This window comes from Melospiza melodia, chromosome 1 (genome assembly GCF_035770615.1).
Source record: "Melospiza melodia melodia isolate bMelMel2 chromosome 1, bMelMel2.pri, whole genome shotgun sequence".
NCBI classification, from domain to species: Eukaryota; Metazoa; Chordata; class Aves; order Passeriformes; family Passerellidae; genus Melospiza; species Melospiza melodia.
This window is the reverse complement of record NC_086194.1, coordinates 54859279-54882921: the sequence shown is the minus strand read 5'-3', so window position 1 is coordinate 54882921 and position 23643 is coordinate 54859279. Positions and strand designations below refer to the sequence as shown.

At 36.6% G+C, this 23643-nt stretch overlaps 1 protein-coding gene across 2 annotated transcripts in view; it reads right to left on the bottom strand.

Moving 5' to 3' along the window:
• VPS41 (VPS41 subunit of HOPS complex) overlaps positions 1 to 23643 on the bottom strand; it is a 107135-nt gene that overhangs the window by 74458 nt on the left and 9034 nt on the right. The window contains exons 3-5 of one of the 2 annotated variants that reach the window (XM_063158410.1): positions 12650 to 12694; positions 12053 to 12160; positions 8896 to 8973 (exon numbers count right to left, since the gene is read on the bottom strand). In XM_063158410.1, the coding sequence (XP_063014480.1) occupies positions 8896 to 8973; positions 12053 to 12160; positions 12650 to 12694 (231 nt within the window). The remainder of the gene's footprint in view (positions 1 to 8895; positions 8974 to 12052; positions 12161 to 12649; positions 12695 to 23643) is intronic. The other variant, XM_063158417.1, reaches the window with a different exon arrangement.

The following is a 23643-nucleotide window of genomic DNA, read 5'->3' as shown; positions in this document are numbered from 1 at the left end:
TTTGGCTTGTCAACTACTCTGCTACAGAAAATGATCCAAACCCAGTGGCTAGTGAAATCAGTGAAAATATCTCCACTGATGGAATCAGACAGACGCAGAAATATTATAAGGAAATGAATTCCCTTTCCTGGCTGAAAACAACATAAGCAGTTATACTCCTGGCGTAGTTAAATATTACACTGGGTTATCAATGCTCAAGCTCAGCCAACACCTACAGCTACAGTGTCATTTTCCATGTAAATTTTCAGTTATCAACACTGATACAGACTAGCATAAGTCAGAGCCACATACAATAATAAACACATTTTCTGATTACTGAAAGCATTGTATTCTCTTTGGACACCAACTCTGGAACTTTCTTTATTTGCAATTATAAACATCTGGTAAAGTCTCACAAGTCCCCCAGAGATACTCAGTCAATAATTGGATGTCTTGTCAGGATCCTAAAAGCATATGCAAACCAAAAAGATGGAGGGAGACAGAGAGTACTCACACTGGTAGAAACTGTGTATCATGAAGGGCGCTGTAATTTACTGTAAGCAGTATATCGTATGCCATATCCTCATTGTGACAGTACGATAGGCAAGGCTAAATATGAAGATTAATTGATCCTGTACAAGTTCCTCAATGCATTTACATACAAAGAGGCTCTATTTCAATACCAGTGAAGTGTACATTTGATTGCATATCATAAACTTTATTTAAAGTAGATTAAAAAAGCAAACACATTCATTCACTCCATCTTTACATTGCTGACATTTCAAAGCTCCTATCCATAAAACTGACAAGACCTTCAACAACTAGACTTCAACTAGCAGCCAGTTTAGGATTACAGTGGTGAACCTTCCAACACCAAAATACCAATTTCTGACGTTTCTTATATCTTTATTTCTCTGTGTCAGAGGACACTGAGTGAAACTAACTTCTTCAACAGTGAAGACCATCACAGTGGAGATGGTCACTTGACAGTAGGTACTTTTATCAGCAGCCATTCTGAGGGTATTAACACCAGACACTGGTCAAATCTGGACTGTACATGTTTAATATTCCATCACAAGTGCAATAAAGTACTACACACACTGGCATGTCTTTTAAAACAAATAAGTCTCATCTTCCAGAAAGGAACCTTTATTAGAATTTTTAAGTTCATTATCAATTATGTCTTCCTCATAGAAAAAACTACTTGGTTTTGCCTTCATGTTTTGCTCATCATATTATGCCCCTGTTATGTCATTATCTATTTTTAACAGTGCTGTATTTTTATTGTTAATGGAAACAAAGGGCTGTAGCCCTGTCATTAATGTCAACTTGTATAAAAAACATTGTCCTCCAGAATTCAGTCTTTCTAACCAGGAAAACATTTTCTAATGTAAATAATATTTTATTAATGCCTGAACTCTTAATAATTCTGACAGGCAAACTACTATTATTCTATATATGCACATAAGTGCCTGCATTCCCTATGGACAAAAATACCATCCAGGTATAATACCCCATTTGAAAGGAAAACAGCCCTAGGAATCAGCAACACACTAGCTTTCTTACAATCAAACCTCTCCAAATCCTCCCTGTGCTTTTAAGTGTTATTAGATTTTAGAAAATGCACCTCTGAGTTACCAGTCTTCTATGAAAACACTAAATTAGTGCTACCTGAAACTTGCTGCTTCCTTGGTGCCAATAAAACTCCAGAGCAATTTGGCACAGTGGTCCACTTTCTAAATAGTCCTGAGATGTGACACACATTCAAACAGCAAATATTACTACACCTGGATGGTGAAAGAGTTAAAAGGAAAAAAAAAAAACCTATTTTGATGTATCTTAATAATATCACAAATAATTTTGCTCAAAACTGTCTGAAAGTGACACATGTAAATTTACTTTGCAGAATTACAGTAAGGTCCTCTGCTTGATCCTCCACAGAAATAAGAGGCAACAAGGTCTGGTGAAAAAAAGAAAACAAATTGGAAGCTTTCATTGATCAACAATGCTGTATTAAATACTACAGTAGTAATGTCTTTAATGTCCTTTATGTTTTGCACTCTCCCCTTTTCAAATGTCTTCACCCTAGATTATTCAATGCTTTTTTTTGAAAAAACCATGCAGAATACGATAGCATCCTACCAAGTCAAGAGAAAGTGAACTATTTCCTATGTCTTGATGCTTGTGACAGAACAGTATGTAAACACAGTCCTTTACCTCATTAAAAGGTGACATAACAGATTTCTACTGAAGTCAGTGACACTAAAGAGGGCTGCTAAGGTACCTTAAATGTAATACATTTAGAGCTGGTCATGAAATGCAGCTGACAAACAACAAGATACCCAGTCTGAGGTAAAGTGATTGATACTGGGGAACAAAAAAGGAGACTTCTTCCAATGCTTCTATGTTAAAAAAAAAGGAAAACAATATGCATTTGAAGGGTAATGAAGTTGTAGAAGGACCATTAGGTCTAAAGATGGGGCTGTAATCCTTCTCAAAAAAGGGACATGGGCAACCTAGTTGCTAGTCAAGAGTTCAAAAGAGAAGGCAGAAACAATTGCTACTCCAAAATCAGCTGCTAAAATACACGGGCTTTATACTTCAATTGAAATTAATTAGATTGACAGCATATATGTTACTGTTTGCTGCAGTACAAGCACACATCTGACTCGTATGAGTTAACAACATTCAAGAAATAAATGACTGTACCATACAAGACTTTCTGTAGCTGAACTCATACCTCCAGCTAAAATTTTTACATTATTTTTGCACTAAGCTACGGTTATTGAAAGTACAATCCTGAAAGAATAACTGAATGAAACAGTGACACTTCCTAAGTTTTGAGCTACAAAAATTAATTATAAGTGATTCTAAAATTGTTTAGAACTCCCACATTTCATCCATAATCCAAACAACATTTCTATTAGTATCAAATACCTTCCATATCCCTTTGATTTTTTTGGTTAACTAAAAATTTCATTAATACTCCTTTCAAAGGAAAGTCAGATACAGCAGTACAAAGATGAGGTGCAAAACGTACAAGAGGTTGTTTTTTTCTTATTTCAGTTTTGTCAGACAAGAAACTTTTCTAGATCTATGGAATAATGGCCATGACGCCAAAATTTCTGCCAGTCTATGCAAGATACCACAGGTACACCATGGTTCCTGCCAAAGATGGTTCTGAATCTTCAATAGCTCCACAGTTCCCATTGGAAACTGTTCATGTCACAAGCAACCTAATAAGCACAGTACCAGAAGAAACATATAAAACATACATTTTAAGCCTTGATACAAAAAAGCCAGACTCAAAAGCCATCTGAATTATTCCCACAACTACTGTAAAAACTTTTGGATTTCCAAATTCTTTGCAGTTAAAATGAAAAGACAGACAGAGAGAAGCAGAAGTGATATTAAATTGGGTATAGACATTCAAGACTTAAGACAAAAATCCCAAAAGATGACATTTGTATCAATTTTTTCCATTTGAAAGAGCTAGCAGTTGGCATAAAGCATTTAAGACATAAAAATGCAACACCTATTTTGTTGGGAGGTCCCAGGGTTGAAAAGGAAACTTGTCCTTTGCAATAGACACTTGCTTCTATAAAAACCATAATTTTTATTTTGGCTTTTGGAACTCTCACTTAAAATAGACTACTTGGTTTTATAAACAAAACAGGATTTCAGCTTCAAATTTAACAGGCACAGTAACACCATGGAAATCCTAACAGAGAGCTACCCAGATCTTTAAATTCTTCTGCTTCACTTCCAGTCTTCCTACATAGTCTGACACTAACAATTACAATGATGTCGTTAAAGATAAAAAACAGGGACTTTGAAGTAGCTTGTCAAAGTAAGTGATATTTACATCATCTTAGTCTCAAACTCTCATGCAAAGTTCCATCCAAAGCAACTTCATTATACAATGAAAAGGTAAGTTACCTTCCCCATTGAAAGATGTTGCCTAATCTCCTACAGCAGTTAGCAGGTTTTGTATCATTGCTAGCAGCAGCACTTAGTGCTTAAGAACAGCTGTTTCTTTGTTAGAAATATTTTTTTGTTGTTAGCAATTAAACTCTTGCCAAGAGGCAACAAGTCAACTGAAACCTCTGGTTTTCTTTGCAACCTGCTGAGTTATCAGCAAAACCAATAGGCCACACACTGACCTTCAACCAAGGTCTTGCTCCAGAGACTGGTGAGTGCTGTAACTTCAATACACTCAAGGGCAATAATACCGCCACAGAAGGAACTCCCTTTCAAGCCTTCATGGCAGCAGAGATGACGTAGTGTTTTTGCATTACTATCACTCCAATAAAAAAACTATCATTAAAGAGCTAGTGCTACACAATGCGAGACAATCCCAGAGATAACCACAAGGCAAGGCAAGGCAAGAAACACATTGTAAAAAGATATGCTGTGAGGAGGTTTCTTTCTGAAACTCTAGCGGTCTTGAATAACTCGCAATAGCTGTTGCATGCTAAAAGACTTCAATTTCTTTGTATTAAGAGAAGCATTAAACCACTATTTAGATCATTTTCTAGACTCATACATCGCTACTGAAACACCTTCAACGCATTAAACATTCAAATGCGGGTTACTTATAAAATAGGCAATCTTCCCCCTTCTAAAAGGCTATCACTGGCACCATCCAAGACTTCTTACCACTTTTGCTTTAAGCTTGATGTTTATGAGAAGACCAGAATGGGGACAGGTTTTCTTGCCCTTGGAAAGCTTTTTGATTTGTTACGTAACTAAACATGTTTGTACAGCTTTCTTCATATCTACAAATCCTTAATCCACAGGATGTCAGTTCAGGCAGTAATTATATGAATAAATTGTAGACAGTCTAAGAAGGAAAGAAAGATGGAGAGACATTTGGAATTAACGTGCTGTGAATCAGTTCTGCATCATCCTTTGTCAGTGGAATTAGCAGGCTTTTCCTGCCTCTTCTTGTTGCCTTTTAGTAATAATTTTCAGTGTATTTGACACGTTTCAGCTCACTCAATGCACTGAACCCTAATACAAGAGAATACCAGTTTGTCAAACATACATTATTGAGGATGTATACCACTAAATCTTAGGCAACTGACATTGTCAAAGACAAGCCACCCTGGCAAGAGCTACAGAAATGCTAGGCGAAGAGGAGAGAGGTATAACAAGTGCACGAGCACAACTGCTGAGATACCAAGCAACACAAAAGGCCAAAGCCTCCCAACTCCTGTCTCAATTCCCCCCAAAACACTAATATCTTACAACAGTTTCCACTGCTGTTGACTAGAGGAGCTGCAAGCCTGAAAAGACTAGTCATCCACTTGGTATAGGATTCTGCATCAGATATTTGAAGAGCTGGATGAGAGTAAGACTTCATTCTAAAAATAATTTTTAGTTTTTAACGTAAGTTTCACAGAAGCCTCTTTGAATATTTATTGGTCAAAGCAGAGTAGACACTACAGAATTTGTAACCCAGGATAACCACATTGATTTCCTGCTATGGACATCAAGAAGTGTAGTCCTAATAGGTTTTTTAAACAATAAACAAGAAAGTGTGTTACAATACCAGAACTTCCAGGGATGCCAAACTTTATATTTTAATGTTTCTTACAGCTGTTTTTAGCTCAATTTAAAATGGTAAATGCATTCGGTCTTGAAAATGAGTGCTGCCATTCAAAACTTGGCCAGTCTGGAGATAATGCAACACACTGGTGAATTTTCTCCCTCATTTTTCTGCAAATCCTCTGATATGAGTACCTGTTTACTTTTTACAATTTGGCTCAAATGCAGATGCATTATGGAAAAAAAAGAATTTATTATAAAAGCAAAAATTCTTATTTCTTCAATTTCCAAGACCATTTATATTTTTTTAACATGCCTTCCTGAAATTAGGAAAGAAAAACAGTAATCAAGAGGACTAAGAGAGCAATAATGGTATTTTCTAAGAATATTTAATATGCACTTGGCATTGAAATTAATTTCTAAAAAATGCTTAAAAAACCCTCTTGCATAATTCTGGTTTATTTTACATACTAACAGTGTTTGAATCTAGTAGCTTTTTAAGTTTCCCACGTATGGTTTGTTTTTGATAATTACACATTTAACAGATGTATAAAAAAAATTAGTTTTTTCACATCCCAGCTTTTCTTTAAAAAAAACCCCAAAACCAAAACAACCCCCTGAAAAATGGAGATAAAGACTCAGATGATGTACAGTTCCTTATGTAACTGTTTTCTTTTGCACAAAGGGCATCACATTGCTATCCTTACTATTAATTTCTGCAATGTCACAAGACAGGAAACATCTGCTGTAAAGATCCTTTCAAAAAGAAAAATACATAAAAGACACTCCCCAGGCACACTGTTTACTGCAAACAATTAAAATATTTCAGTGGTAATACTGCTATTTTATTCAGAAAAAATTATATATAATATTAATTTCCAATAATCAGTAACAACAGGTACTTCCCCTATTAACAACTTCAAGATAGAGCTGTATATGCCATTTCACCAATGATAAGGGTCTGAGAAGGAATTTGTTCTTTTTGGATCAGAGAAAAAGAACCAGAAAAAACACCACTAGTGAAAACAGTCTTCACCAGCACATGTACAGAAATGCTTTGTCCCTGCGTGACTTCGGGAAGTAATTCCCTTTTTTTTTCCAGAAAGGGTTAGGTTTCATTTGGGATTTATAACATGGCAATACTTTAATGCAAATTCCCCAGGGGACACAATAAAGAGGCATTAGAAGGAGAGAACTGAACTGAGACCCCCAGTGAATGTTTTGTAGTAATGTCTCTAGTCTGAAATTCAACATCTTGAGAAGTTCAGGTTAGAAGGAAAATACTTTGGCATACAGCAGCCAGTTCAGAATAAACTGTCTCTGGGTTCAGCAGCTGACACTATTAATTCAGAAAACTTTTCAGCTTAAGCAGCCATGTACATCATAGAGCTGCTTTCTTCTCACATAGGCAGCCTGTTCTGTTCTACAACAGTTAGTAGTTCCTTGAGAAACTTTACTTTTAAAGACAAGTGGTACTAGAGAAAAATCATTCTTCTTCAAACTAGAAAAAAGAGGAAAAAAAAAGAAAAAAGAAGCACCATTTCCAACTATTCCATGATATAATCTATTGCAGCGGAGACATGTACATTACAAAAAGAGATATAAACATTAAGAGTATAATCCAAGAAACATTTCTTTTTCCTATTCTCCAGCTCAAAAAGCAGTTTGTACTCTAACAATAGTTTCAAAAGAAATCATTGTCATATTTACAAGAGACACAGCACAAAAATCATGCTGAAGCAGGCTAAGTTTGGAAAAGTAACATCTTTGAGCAGAAAGTAACTTTATAGTTCAACACTAACTTCATAAGAAACCAGCCTCCCAGCAGGCGCTGGTAGGACTTTTCAGTAAAGAAAAACAAAGAAAATAACAGCAAATTTGGGAGGGTGCGTATAAAGAGAATGCAGGGATTTTGTTTTATAGACTTTACCAGGTAACAGGTCCCCTTGTTCCTTGCTCTACATCTAGGCAGTTCCCTAAGTCTTCACAGAAGGATGATTTCATCTCTTGGAACCAGTGTGAGAGAACATGCATTGGTGGTGGACAAAATATTGTTCTACAACTAAAATTTTCCAAGCACCTTATACTGAGTGGAACAAATACAAGTTTAGGACAGTTAATGCCAGACTCAATACAAAATCTCCACTTCATTTAAGTGAGTCTCTGACTCTGTTTTCTACTGCAGCAATGGAGGAGAATAATTTAGGTATATTTAATCTGACCTGCCTCAAATAGAGAAATTTCTCCTACTTCCCAGAGAAACTCTATCAAGAAGTATGCATGTAAAGTAATAAGAACTGCAAGGGAGACACCAACAGCTTTTCCTCTTCTAAAATGCAGTCAGCATTCTCAGCTACAGGGCTGATGAACATACAAAATTAAAAGAAATAGAAGCTCATAATTAGTTTGACTTTAATGAATCCCCAGTAAGGTCATTGTCAATCTGAATAAAATTAAATCTAAAAATTCCTTCATGAGCTGCATCTTAAGTTTATACTTAAGTTTATGCTCTACTCCCTTGCACAATTCATAATTAGATTTTTCAAAAATACAAACAAACGCTTGACCCCTTCCATGCAGCTGTGTCAGCTTTAGAATGTATATTCTCTTTGCAAACATGTCCACATCTTGTGGTGGTTTCTATGGCTAGTGCTTATATTGCTATGAAAAAACAGTGCTTGGCTACCAACATTTTTGAAGACCTGAGGAGAAAAAAAAATTCTAATTCTTTTCCTTCCACTCCCCAAGAAAGACAGGGAATTTGAAACTAATGAACTAATATCCACAATAAAAAGGAACATTTAATACTCTAGAACAGAGCTTTAAATTTAGCATTTTATTCGTCTGATATCACAAAGCACAATAAGGAAAAAGGCTTCTTCTTTTCCTTCAATCAATACAATCCCTTAATAATTCAAACTTCAAAACATTTACATAAAATACTAGCATTACGTATTTGTAATTGATAAACTGAGCCAGCAAGGTCATCACTTTTCAATCACTTGTGGCAACTAGATAAGGTGACAGTGCACAAACTAATAACTGACAGTAGTCAGCTAATGAACAGGTTCATGCCTTATGGCAGTAATGAGTTTCCGGGTTCCATTTTTAATAGCCACTTGCAATCATAAATATGCATTTCCTCTTCTGCTACATGAAGAAGTTTCCTATATATAAACTGAGATGTGCTCACCACAAAGACATCCAGCATAACTTCTTTTTGCAAGGACCACAGACTGGTTTTTATGTTATGGAATGTGTTAGTGTAGTTGCACTTGTAACTGACTTACTGCAGCATGAGTGTTAAGTGTACATTGCAGCAGTTTTACATGCCTGTAAATGGGTTCTGAATAACATCATACTTACAACATCAAACTTCTGTGTGATGTTCCCCTGGACATCAAGTAAATAAACTTTGCCATAATGTGTTCCCAGTGCCAAAAACTGTGAAAGAAAGAGATTGATTACATAAACACAAAGACACCACAAGAAATACTGCAATGCTAAATGAACTCCAGGATTAGCAACACTGGGGAAAAGAAAAAAGCCCACCACTTTCTATAGAGAAAGGTTATTTTAACTGTACCCAAAGAATAAAACAGGGCTTCAAGCCCATATTACTGTGATAGTGCAAGTTAGCTGTCAGAATGAGTCATGAGGACCCTCATCCACTGACAACTAATGGTGGGTCTGCAGTCTGTATACACCAGCTGATGGACTGTGGCAGCAAATTAAAAATACAGCGTGAGAGCAAGAACCAACAGAGATCTGAAATAGTTCCTAGATCCTTTCTGCAGCTTTGTTTCAATCCTAATGTTTCCTTTGAGCTTTATTTTTAATTCTTCTTCATTATTAAAATGAAAAAAAAAAGTGTTCAAACACAGCAAAAGGCCAACTGTAAGCCCCTGGTAAAATACAGTTGAATTATGGAAGGTCTATGACAGTGCATTTAAGTACACAGATAACTCCCGGGATTGCTTTCCTTCACATAGTAACATTCCTAAATAGAATACTCCCAAGACAAATACACTTCCTTGGAAATCTCAGGAGTTTCATTCTAAAAAATAGCAGCAAAATAAAGAAATCTTGACATAAAACCATACTATCACAAACTTATTTTGATACAAACAAGAAGGAAATTGATTCTGAGAGATCTGCTGTTAATTGAACCATGTGAACTACACCTAAACAGAAAAGATAGAATTTCAGTACTACTTGATTTATGACAGAGGTTTCTTTTATTTGCCCCCTCCCCCACGCTCCCACTTTCAGCATTACTGAAATAGTCTAGGCTACTCAATTCTCTGTATTTCACTGCATGTGAGCATGCTTCATTGCAACCTATAATGAAATGCTCAAATTTACAGGCACTGCTAAGCGTGTCAGTCAGGCAGCACAATCTTTAAAAAATAACCTTACAGAAAGTCAAGGTTTAAAAGGATTTATCAAAATGGAATTGCTTAAAATGAAATTTCTGTTCAGGCACTTAAAATATGAAGCTACATTAAAAGGAGGCAAGAAAGGGAAAGAAGGGGCTCATTAGAAATTCATTCCCTGCAATGCCTTTCACTCCTGCAAGGTTGCCTTTTTTCAGGAAGAAAAAAGTCCCCCGGGTAAAAAAATCAATACTGGTTAATAAAACATCAGGTGTGCAGACATAACTAGGTATGACTATTCCACTGCACAGGCCTGCTTGAATGCACCAGGTGCCATGACGATTAGTCATCCAGTGCAGACAGCAAGCCTGGTGAAAATATGATGCTTTAGCAGCAAAAATGAAAAAAAAAAAAAATTCTGGAGGGAAATTAGTCTGAATGCAGAAGCCAGATCTCAGGATTCCCAGCAAAGTTAAAGTGCTTCAATCAGAGCAATATTTTACATATTACTGAGTAATTTTTCTAATGATAGCATTTAGCAAGGCTTTTCCTGTTCGTTCAGGAAAAAAATCCTGAAAAAAACAAGAAGAATGAAACAGAAATACCCTTGCAAAACCTATAACCCAGCTTCATTTTTAAGTTCTCTGTTGCAAGAGACCTATTCCTAAAAGACTGCAGTACCTGGCTTGTAACAATATTGATTCTTCTCATAAGTAGTGTATCTAGTTTGCTGGAAAACTGAAAGTACTGGGATACTTCAACAGTTTTCCTGTATTGTCACGCTTTGTGACACTATAGCAAAAGCTGTATCTGTGCACATCCTTATAGAAAAATCCTGTTACACTCTTGGCTTTCAAAATTTACCTGAGATGCAGGAATAAAAGGTAACAGAAACAGGCTACAGACAAAGAGGAAATGCTCGCCAATTTTCCAAATATCTGTGTAATTCTAAGTTGTCAAAAACATTTTAAAAAGACTTATTGTTTTCATTCACACTGTTAAAATACAAGCTTCATCTTAAGAGCCTCTTGAGCCATAGCAACAGTCCTCTGAGGAAAAGAAACATAGCACAAGTCAATCTAAAAATATAGCCAAATAATAAAGATAGATCCCTCAACAATAACTGTTAAGGAGATACTACTGGCTGTGAAAAATTATATATTCAGAAAATAGCTACTATGTTTTACATACTAGTAGTTGACAAATAATTAACTCACATTTTCATCTGCACTTCAGAATGCCTCAATATTCTAATATGTTTTACAGTATGTATAAAAGAGAAGAAAACTCATAAAACACAAAAGCAATTGTTTAAATCATTAAAGAATCATATGAAGCTTATTTCTTTTAAGAATAAAATAGAAATTATTTTAGAAATTTCTTCACTTTGCATTGTCTATTAGGATATGTCTTTATCTGTATCATCTATTAAGATATGTCTTTATCCTTATCATCCCTCTGGTACATCAAAATCTCTAGCACGTGCAGTTCCTCTCTTTTTAACATACTGAATCAGGGAAGGGGGACAGGGAAGTGTTAGTATGACACTCCCCGAAAGTAAAGTCTAAGCAAACAAAAACCACAATATTTACTTTCTTCTCCACTGCATTAACATGTCTTCCACAGCCAAATATATGCTAATTTCCTGGCATGATCAAGTTGATCTTTGCTGACATGGCTGTACAAATAAGCACTGTATATGCCAACTTCCTTTCTGAATAAAGAGAAGTTAGGATTCCATTTTGATTGCAGTTCTTAATACTTTTCATTATTAAATGTGAGTGAGCATTTTTCTAGTAGCTTATGTAAACATCTCATATAACAAATCACTGCATCTTGAATTCTCACCTCATTTCCTCATTGAGAAAATGTGTTTACCACTGAAAAATGCTTGATACAAACAAGAAGGGAATTGATTCTGAGAGATCGGCTGTTAATTGAACCATGTGAACTACTTGTTTTAACATTGAGAAAATGTGGATTTCTCAATACAGGTTAATGGTAAATTTTGTTTATGTCACTGATGCCTTGCAGTGCAACTAGATTTGGCATCACTTCTACACAGAAATATATTGATGCACTATAAGGACAGATAAATATATAAAACTGAACAGAATTGCTATCTCAGCCACAAAGTCACATAATACCTTCTCATGCACTGTCATGCAGCTGGCTGCATCCTTCTGGAGAATTTCCGTCACTCCATTAGAAAGCCGTTCATACTTGAGCTTAGGTTCTTCTTCACTCTCATCTTCCTAAATTTTTAGGAGTATAAGAAAAGGGAGCAAGAGAGAAAAAACAACAAAAATACTTAGAAGTTTATTTTAGATAAAAAACAAATTAAAAGATACCCCAAAACTATCACACAGCAACAGGCGAAGATGGATCACTGCGATCTCTTCACAACAGCCATTACAATCAAAAGCCAAACTTTCACAGTTTAATCATCTGAAGGGGTTTGGGCTGTGCTTTTTTGTTACTGGTTTTTCTTTTTACTCCAAAGTTCTGAGTGCAAAGTCTGTATAGCAGCATGTCAATTTAGCTGTAGGAGGCACTTACTTGATATCTAAAAAGCAGGAAAAAATGTGCATGTGTACTTTGTTACACAAAGTTAGTAATTTGCAATTTAGAAGTAAAATACAAGAAGGATGAATATGATAATGAAGGATGATAAAATAAAGTGTGCCACTGTAGCCACAATGAACTGAAAGCTAAAGCATGCACATTACAAGAAACTTCACGACCTTTACAAGATGCTGCACCTCTGTAGGAAGGATAGAGGCAAAATGCTGTGAACAAAAATAAGAAGAATCCACTAGGAATAAGTTAATTGTATAAAATCCACCAATGGGCTTATGGTAAAAAAAAAATACTATAAATATGTTTTCTGGGAAGAGAACCTGGACACATTATACTCCTATGAATCACCTTTATCTTCTGCATGTTAGGATCTTTTTCTGGTAAATACTGAAGCGTTCCACTCTTTTCATGCATGTTAGGTATTATCACCCAGTCACTACTTAAATGCAAGGAAGGACCATGGGGGAAAGAGTGAAGAGAAAGGAATACAAGCTAAAAAAAAAAAAAAAAAAACAAAAAAACAACCAAAAAAACCCCAAAAAAACTCCCAAGCAGCAAATTTATTGCTCAAAGAAGACCCAACATGCTTATCTCTTAGGAAAATAAAATCCTAGTTGCAAAATAGCTCTTTGGTCATAGGCATCTATCTGTAACAGCTGGCGTACAGAGGTACAATGCCAGAGAGATTCTACAGGCTTCAGTAAGTCTCAGTCAATCTTATACATGCACAGACATACACAAACCCTTACATATCCCTTGGTCCTCACAGGGAAACACATACCTGCAATAATATTCTCCTACACTTGCTATTGACTATAATGAATACATCAACACAGTATGTGTAGGAGCAACGGGGGGCAGGATGGTCAGGACGGACAGAGAAAAGAGATCCTTGAAGCCAGGCTGTGGAACTTGGGGTTGATTGCCAAGGGCCTGGGTGCAGGGCCCTGCTGGGAGCTGCCAGCCACAGCTTGGAGCAGGCCCGAGAGAGGGAGAAGGTAAAGAGCAAGGTTCTTGCTACCATACATTAACTCTTCTTCTGTGTTGAATATTCTAATTCTCACTAACCAATCTAATACAAGATACAGATCCTATAGCATTTATACATAGCTACAAGAATCATTATATTACCATACTGTGTTACATTTTAAACCCTGAATCTACTCTTTGGACCCCTTCTGCCAAGCTAGTAGGGTCTGCTCTGAGCCTTGGACCTGTCTGCAAGCAGAGGGTCTTGTTTCATCAGAAGAGGATTACCTCCAGTCCAGCCACACCATTGTTTTCCAGTTGTTCAGTAACTAAGGTATCTCAAAGCTTGCTTTCATTTCAATCTCGCTTATAGTTTCTATATTCTCAAAATCTTTTGCCAGGCAATCGTATTTATAAGGTTTTCCTGTTTCATCTTCCCCAACAAGTATGTTTTCCATATAAAATATCTTTCATTCTTAAGCAACCAGAATATACCAGTGCAGTGGTCTAGTTAAAGAAGTGCCTTGACTTCCCACCAACCACTGCCTTCCAATTCCTAAAACAGTATCGGCCTATAGCAGAACTGTATTTGTGCAGCACTTTCTTGCAGATACGATGCAAAAAATAAATTTGGAAGAGAGACACATTAACAGGTTAAAAAAACACATTTTTTAAAATTGCTTTTGCAGTACTAAAGCCAGTCTTTTCCAAGTTAAATAGTACGGCCATTTACTATGTGTGCTACCATCATATATGGTAACATGTACATAACCTCACACAAAACACAAAAAAGTCATATACACCTATGGAGACACCCAATACCTAGTCCCTTGCTTATAGAAATATGCTGCAAAGAGAGTGTTTTAAAATGTTACGTGAGAGTTTTATGACAGAATACAAATGAGATTAATACAGGGATGTCAGCAGTGCATGACGTAGGAGTATGAAGTGGGATGTCAAAATGTCCACTAAGAAACAATTTTATTCAGTAAATCTAACACTGAACAAAGTTGTTACTAGACAGAATGACAATGTCAAATTACAGGTCTGTATATAAATCAGTCAAATTCCTCATGCCTACAGATCGTTAATAAATGGCTACAAGGTAGAGGGAGGAGGTAAAGTCAAAGTAAAAAGCATACATTTGACGGAAGGAGAGTGTAAGGAAGTATGTGTCCATTATAACAATTAACACATTACTGTATTTTATACATTGCTTACAAAGATTATACTTGAAATGCATGGGCAATCATTGAATAAATCCATAAAAGTAAAAACTGAACGCCAGTCATCTAGTTTTTATAAGATCCCACATGTTGCTGGGGCCAGGACATCCAATGTGCAACCAACATGAAAAGTTAATTCTAGTCTCTGGAGTAGTTTGCATAAAATCATTCATCCATGGACCATTAAATAAAGTTACTCTAAATAAGTTTTACCTGTCTTATTTATGAGTGAAAACGAAGTAATTTTTTCTGCACATGCATATACAAAAAATATATACTTTCAAAAGTCAGTGCACCAAAGCATTCTGCCAGCATTCTGCCATGGCTTCAAAGTAAGTAAATAAAATGAAAACTCCCAAATATTAGGCATGATGATGTACCTATTTCACGCTTTCTTGACAGATATCTTGTATGTTAAATAAAAGTCAAGCTAAAAGGTGAATTGAAATGAGGTTGGAGCACTTTACTGTAAACAATATGAAATAAAAAGGTGATTTTCAAAAATTCAAGATTACTGCTTCAGACACTGATATATTAAATGAATTTGATGATCTCTTATTTAGAGTATCAGGGTTTAATAATTTTAAAGGTATTTTTCTACTAGGAAAAGCTTTTATGCAGTTTGAACTTCTAAAGTAAACACAAGCCAGTGTTAATAAAAGCAAATCAATAATTTTTGTTAAATTTTAATAATCTTGAAAACCCACAAATTAAACCATGAGCAGCCTGAGTTGAGATGTCAGTTAGCTGTGTTTCTATGACGACCTGGAGGAATAGTACAAGTCCGGACTTGCAGCAGAGCTAAGATACAAATAGAGTGAAATTTACCCCATACAAGAGAACTCACAGCTTTCCTTTTTTAAGGGAAAAAATAATTTAAAAATCAATTGCTGAATTTACACATATTTTTACTAACTGTATGACACTTTTAATTAAACCCTCCTAGAGGATTCTAAAAATTTGAAAATAAATTTTGTAACACTGCTTTTTGTACCAACACTTAGTATTACTTCAATATTTAACGCCTAAAATTTTCTGAAATAACAATTCTAAATTTTGATATTCTTGACAAATGTTTTAAGAGAAAAATAAATATTTACTGCACAAAATGTGTAAAGCAATTTTGTAAAGCACACATGGCAGCCTTAAATTCTGAAAGGCAAGGAGACCCACAGAGCTGCCAGGAGGAAGGTGATGTGATAAAATAAATAATGAGCATTTTTCAACAACAGGAATGCTAACTTGAAACTCATACTCCATTTGATTTTTCACTTGCCTTTTAAAGCTAAAGCTAGCAGGCATATCGCTAAAATATGCTGTAAAGAACAGGCATCCATAAACATTTCTCACTGAAAGCACATTTCCAACTGAATGAAATACTGTGATTAGCCCCTAAGACTAATACAAACTCCTTCATACCGAGAACTCTTCCAGTTGTCATTGCTGAACACTCCTGAACCGAAACCAAATTCCTTCTCATTCACCCAGTACCTATGGAATATCAACTCTTCTTCTGGAACGGATTTACAAAACTAACAAAAGCTACACATGTGCAACAAGCTCTCTCAACAGGCCAGTACCACTGCAAGGGACTCTCGCCAGCCTTTCCGAACTCAGGTTCACAACCTTCTTCAGATATTCTGCCCCATATTTCCTAGCTTTGCCGACAGAAACTGCTCTGCTGGAACCATGAGTAGCAAAAGAGAAAAAAAATCTGAAATCAGTCCCTGTGAAGAAAATTTCCAGAAGGAACCTGTGGGCAGTTCCCAGAGTTACTTCATTAGCCCACATTTAATCCTGGAGCAGAGGATCTGCCTACAGGACAGACTGTCACATGAACATTGTTCTATTGATTACAGATACTCAAATTATGTTACAAGTACTGATAGCCAAAGTGTCATCCTTACCACACAATTTGCCCTCAAAGTTTTTCAAAGCCTTTATGGAAATAAACATCGCATACATTATAAGGCAAGTGTCCTTCCCCTTTGCTGCACATCTTCTGTCCGGTCCCAGATAAAATTGCTATTACTCTAAATGTCCATTCCAGCCTTGTTTATGCCTGCAAGTTTTGATCCTGCAAAGCATTTAAACTCCAATACAAAGACAGCTGAAATCACTGAAGCAATTTCAAAAAGGACACACTTACACCCTACTCCAAAAAAGACCTAGTGTCATAGGCCTTCTTAAAAGGCTATGTCTGAAAAAGAAAAAAAGACAAGATAAACAAAAACTCTACAGTTAATTTTCTTCTTTTACATGCTTTCTTTCAAGTTTCCATTGATTTCAGAGATTATAAGAAAAACGGTGAATTACTTCATTTCTTCCTGGCCAGGACAGAGTTCATTTTTGCAGTAACCAGGGTAGGCATGGCTAGGACAGAGAGGCTATCCTACACCACTTATGGCACATTGCCAAGTGTGGAGAGGACTCACACTGAGGAGAAGGAACCCCTTCTCTGAGGAGAAAGGGCTCCTTCTGGTTGATCAGAGGATGGGTTGGGTAATGCTGGTTCCAACCCAGAGCAGCAGGTGTGAGTATTTTCACATGTGAATCACTCTCTCTCTTTTGTACACTTTAGTTATTAGTACTGTGCTGTTACTGTTCATTTTCTTATCTCATTGTTGTTTCCAGGAAACTGTTCCTATCTCAACCCATCATCTTTCCCTTTTGTGTCGCCTACTCTCCAGCCCACCCCAGGGGAAGGGGATGAGGGGAGCAAGCAAGAAGCATGTGGTTTGTAAGAGTCTCAGTGAGAGCACTAAAGCAAGGAGTACTATTCCTAAATTGCAACACCCTCTAGCTTACTGGGTCATTTAAATGCTCTGCCACCATGTGTCTGAACATTTAATGTTTAGGACACATTATAAAGTCTTATTTAAAAAAAACCAAAACAAAACCAAACCAAAAAAACCTCATTCTGCTGCAGAAAGTGCAACCCCAATACTACTGCAAAAAGGTGAGAAGAGACTACTACTTGGAAATTTGTGGGAGTAACGTTTCTTGACATTTAATACAGGTCAGACCTTGAGAAACCACATCAGCACTTTATTTATTTAAATAGTCATCACTATCACACAGAAGAAAAATATTAAACCAGCTAATTAGAGCTCCAGAATTACTAGCTTACACACTATATGAAAATCTCCAGTAGAACCAAAGAAAACAACTCAAATTATTTTTGAATTAAAATAAAACCTCATAGAACATTTTAAGTTATGCAAAAATGAATACAAAAAGTATTTTAAGTTATACAAAAATGAACACCTCCTTAGTGCTCCACTGGGGGCATCTCCACTTCTTACAGAAATTCAATGACAAATATAAAAAGAAATAGAAACCAACATAAAAATACCTCAAGCGCCAAAATGAAGTCTCCAGGGATAGTTCCTTATTTCTCTTGGATATGTGCAGAAGCTCAAAGAGCAGCAAAATACCCAGCAGAACACAGTTGCCAACATAATTTATTACTTTCCTTGGTTTTGACATCTTGACTTGATCCAAGGTATAACCATCTCCAAATCCTAATTTTTTTAATAGAAATTATGTCTTAATCAGGGCATTGACTGATTGTCTCAGCTTTAGTTTTGAGGGCCTGTGAGGTTGGCTGGAAATGGTCTTTCATCTGTAAATGCCCTATTTGACATGGGTGCAAAGTGTCTGGTGTGTGGCTGAGAAGTAGAATGGATGACTTCTAACCAGACTGCTATGAAAGGAACATCATCAGTGAGGTTTTAACACCAACATCTGACCCCCTGGCTCTCTGCAAACCCTTTTCATCACCAGAATGGCTTGGAAGGGCAGGATTGCACCCAGGATGGCTGTGCAAACCTTACTTTGGACAAGGGAGCCCAACAAGAACCTTACAAACTTAAGGTTAACTGCCACAAGATTTCCATGACAAGACAAGTACTACCCAACAAAAGATATAGATAAAGCTTTTTATTTAAACCTTCACAGCATTTCTATATCTGGGAGCTGCACCAAATGGGTCATAATGCCTCCTTTGGCCCAATAAAGAAATTGTGACTATTTTCAGCCTCAGACCTTTGCTAGGACCCAACTAATCTCCATTCATTCAAGGTAAAGAGATAGGGATTAACATATGAATCTGATTTTACATTTGCTGAATCCCACTCCCCAAAATCTACAGGGAAAATATCTAACACTAAGTCCCTCAGACAAGCAGGTTCACTTATGTGTCATCTCTAGTTTTCTCTACCCACATTATATTCAGGGTAAATGTGGCTCAGACCATCTGGTAATTCAGACAATCAGACAGAAGCGTCTATATTCTCAATATCACCCCATGAATATCCATGTGCATAATTTCTCACTTCCTTCTTTATCATATTTCACACCAAAACATTTTCTAGTAGCTGTATGCTAAAAAAACTAAGACTTGCCATACTTTTCTTGTATCTAGTGACAGTAATTGACAAACCATACAGTTTCTTCACCCTGGAAATAATGCTTCAGTTTAGACACCCTTGGTCAGCTAGGACAATGAGCAAATTCTTCAACTTTGCTGATTTGGACAACAAGGCAAGATGCAGGCAGAGCAACTCTCCATTACAGCTCTGTAGGATGGGGTCTGCTGACAGAGTTACTCTCAGTTTTGGGACACAAATGGAAAAGGAAAACAGTGACTCTGCCCCACCACAATATTATGAAGGTTAAAGGACTGAAGGACTGCCTTCACAGTACCAGTCAATCCAACCGCCTATAATCCAATTATACAAAACACATAAAGGGCCTGGCTCCCACTCTAACACTTAACCTCCACTTTTAAGACTGCAGAGTCTTGAAGGCTCACAAGTCTTCCCCAAGCCCCCTCTTACAACTCTCCTCTGCTCCATCCCCTTGTAATCCTCAGATGGATCTTTGCTGATACCCTAACTTCCCTCAAACACTTTACCAAGCCCTCTCAGCCTAGACTACAAGTCCAATTTCAACACTTTTCAGTATGTCAGGAACCCCGTCTTCTTCCTCTCCAAAACTACCATGTCCTCAGTCAGAAGCTCACTTCCAGCCAGGCAACCCTCATGACACAGCTTCCCAATACAGAGTTTTTAATGACTGCTTATAGCCTGACATGAAACAGCTGTTACAGGACACCAGAATCCAGCATGAACAGCTCACCAAATATACTGCAGTTGGTTCTTGCAAAAGGCAGGCCCCAGCTCCCATCACAGCAGCAGACCCACAGAGCTCAGAGACGTTCAGAGGACAGAGATCAAGACTGACCACTGAGCAAATGGATTTGGCAATGCAGACAATTGCCATCCTGTATTTCCATGACCTCTTTTCATATATTAAAAACATAGACGTTCTTATAATACATGGAAGGAAAAAAGGAATTTTATTTACTAATTCGAGATTAACATATGCAAATGAACACACTGCTCATTTGCAATCCAAGGGAATACGGCAAATGAATAAAAATATCTAGGAAAAAAACCTGCTGCAAGTGAAAATATCACATGGGAGCAACACATGACTTAACACATGCAGGAGGGCTAATAAAAGTAGAAAATATTAAGCAGCAAATTGTAACAAATTGCTAACATCTGTTGATGAATTAAAGGAAGTGACATCATCATGTCACAACACAGTTGGGAGATCCCTTTGACTTCCGCCCCTGACCATGCCAAAGTCCCTGCACTATCTGGTAAAACCAATTAATAGGTTATTTTGTTTGTTTATTAAGAACACGAGGATGAAGAAAAACTCCTAATCTTTACCTACTAAATGCTTACCCTGCTCACAACGTTAAGTACAATAACAACTGGGTTACACCTGTGATGAGGTAAATTTGCTTTCTCCCCCTCTTCCTCGTTATATTCCTATTTCACAGTCACAAAACAGTTGGTCTTTATAAATCCTACTATTGCCTTATGACTGCAGCATCAGAATATAACTTGTACTTTAAAGATGAGGAGTAGAAGTTTTGAACTCTACACATTTAATTGGTGTATTATCAGAAGGAACCCAGGAATATTTCTGGACATTTGTCCACTTCCTTCTACCCTTAAAGCAAACATGTTCAACTTCAAGTAATCTGACCCACTATTAACTGCATTATGTGTGCATACCAGTAGAGTCTTGTATTTCCTCAGCATCACTGGGAAAAATCTATTTGAAGATGATGACCAATTCTGGTCAGAATAGAGGTAAGATAAAGGTTTTTCTTTGGAAAGTTTTCGAAGTCAAAATTGTCAAAAGATGCAAATTACTGAGGTGGGCAATGAGGATGTAACACTATCATTGTAAAGGAGACAGCTATTTACTCAAAGTTCTTCCATTGTAATGTCAGGCTTCTTTGGTGTTTGCCTCTGATGCTGCCACTTTTGAAAGAAACTGCACACAAGACAACCTGTTGCCTGCCATTCTGATATGGAAGTCAGGAAAAAACCCTAGCCCAAATCCTGCTTCTTCTCACACCAACTGGAACCCATGTTATAGTCTGGAAATAATTTAAATAATCATTAATTCTGAAAACATAGCTGCAAATTCACAACGAAGATTTTTTTTTTTATTTTCATTGTTGCAAAACCTCTAGAAGATTGTTACTCTTTACAGTCAAGAAATACATGAAGTATAATTTAGAATCTAATTTGGTCCTTAAAAAGATAGCTTGTGCTGATTTTGCAATAACTGATTTTTGGTGAAGAGGGAAAAAGTCAGCCGTGGAAGTGATTCTCCGTGAGGAGCTGCTAGTGGCTTCCTCCAAGCCTGGCAAAACCAATCATTGGCTAGCTTGGAAAACTGGCACTCTGCTAAGCTGATTAGAAAAGCTGGAAATGCCTCTATAATAACACATTCAAGAATGAAGAAAATGCAGGAAGCTCTCTTGCTCTCTGCTCTGAGAGAACTGTTTTCTTGTAGAAAAGTCTCCATAAATTAACAAGAGGGACTTCTCTCCCTAAGTGACCTGAAGAAAGACTATTCTAGAAGTGATAAACTGACTGAATGTTTCTGTATGTTGTTAGTGAGAAAGAAATGGTTGTAGGGGGGAGGAGAAGTGTTCTAAAAGTTTTATTCTGATTCTTATTATTCTTTCTTTTCATTACTGTTAATAAAGTTTTCTTTATACCCTTTCCAAGTTTCGAGCCTACTTTGCCTTCCTCCTAATCCTACCTCAGAACAAGAAATAAGTAAGAATATTCTAGTGAGTGCACTGGTATTTAACCAGCGCTAAAACCCACCACACCGACAAACACCAATTCTCTCAATCCTAACTCAATTTCTATCAATGCAATGAAATCTCTAACATTAAGAGAATACCAAGAAAAACTCAGACCAAGGCCTTTAACCCGGCTGCTTGACAATACCAAAACTGGAATACCATTTTAGTGCAAGTCGTTGCTTTATTTACTGTGCTGAATTTAAATCCTGAGCACTTTACCAGACCCTCTGGAAGCTCACTGAGAGAACACAAATCTCTTTTCCTCCATTACTTTCATTAAAAAAAATTGTTCCTAAAGGAAAATTTTAACAAAGCAGAAAAAAAAAAAAAACTGGTTTAAGAATGAGAATAGCAAAGAGCATTTCATCCTGAAGTCACTGGTTCAAAAGCAGATAGAGCAATAGTGAATAAAAGCTAGAAACCCATCACAGTTTTCAACTTGTACAAGAAATCTGCAACTATTGGTACACAAAAAAGGCACGAAGACTGAAATTTCTAAACTATGACAGCATGTTTTGTGACTTATGCTGCTAAAAATATTTTCCCCTAATTCTATGGTTAAAATACAGTAATGGTAGTTCTGTGAAAAACATGAATAACCTCTGATCTCATTCCTTTACAACTGTTCATAAGGCAATCACCAATGCTTTTCCAGTACCTAGCTGTAAAATTGGTATATATGGATTAGGATGGTAAAATTTCACACAGCAACTTTCTGTTCTCACCATGCATTTTCCATAGGGATTTATTTAATACTCTGGGAAAATGCAGATATACACCAGGAGCATGGAATTAAGATTACATGGCTGCCTGTGAATGTCTCAAAATGGGCTGCATTTGCAGTATGAAATGACACAGATGAAAGACAAAACAGGGAGCATTTTATTTCTTCACAAAACTGTTGTGACATACAGAATATTAGACTATTTTTGCACAACACCAATTGAAGATTTACTCCTACAGATTTGAAGGAGCTGGGCATCAGCCAAGTTTCAAACCGTAAGTAACACAGAGATGACATACTTGCCCATGACCAATCCTCATAAAATGGCATGTTTAAAAAAAATAGTAGTAGAAAGTCAATATAATATAATTTGGTTTCATTTCAACTACCTCAGTTTATTTTGCTGATGGTTTTGTGCATGAAAAAGAACACTTGAAACTTCCAAATCCACTTCAGTGTTCAAAAACACAGGATACATCCATCCACACCAAGTGCGCTATACAGAGGCAGCACAGGATAGGCTGTTTCATCTTCCATGTCCAAATCCAATTCCAGCACAGAAAAATCCAAACTCAGTCCAAATATCAATGAAGCTATGGATTTCTACTTTTATTGTCCTTTTGCTGAGTAAGGAACTTGGGCAAACATTTGTTTCCCCTGTGAACACTATTCAAGCAACCCGGTTGCCACCTTGTGATCTACTGCATAGGAAATGCTGACAGTGCGGTTTTGAGAACAGCAGTTTTTGAAGCTCACCTACCCACCACTGGGGAAGAGCTGAATTTCACCATTACTTTCTTTTTGCAGCCAGGAGTGTTATTCCATACAGTGAAATACATTTAATGCTTTGGGAAAGCCACGTCTTCATACTCTGCTAACACAGTAGCTTTGCAATTGCTTTTAATGTATGTAAGCACAGCAGCATTATTACTTTTTATGTATTCCACAACACACAAATAGAACAGGCACTTCTGGTTAATATTAATAGCTCATTAAATGAAGTATTTAATTTTCATTCAAAACCAGAACATCTTAAAAGAATATTGCAAT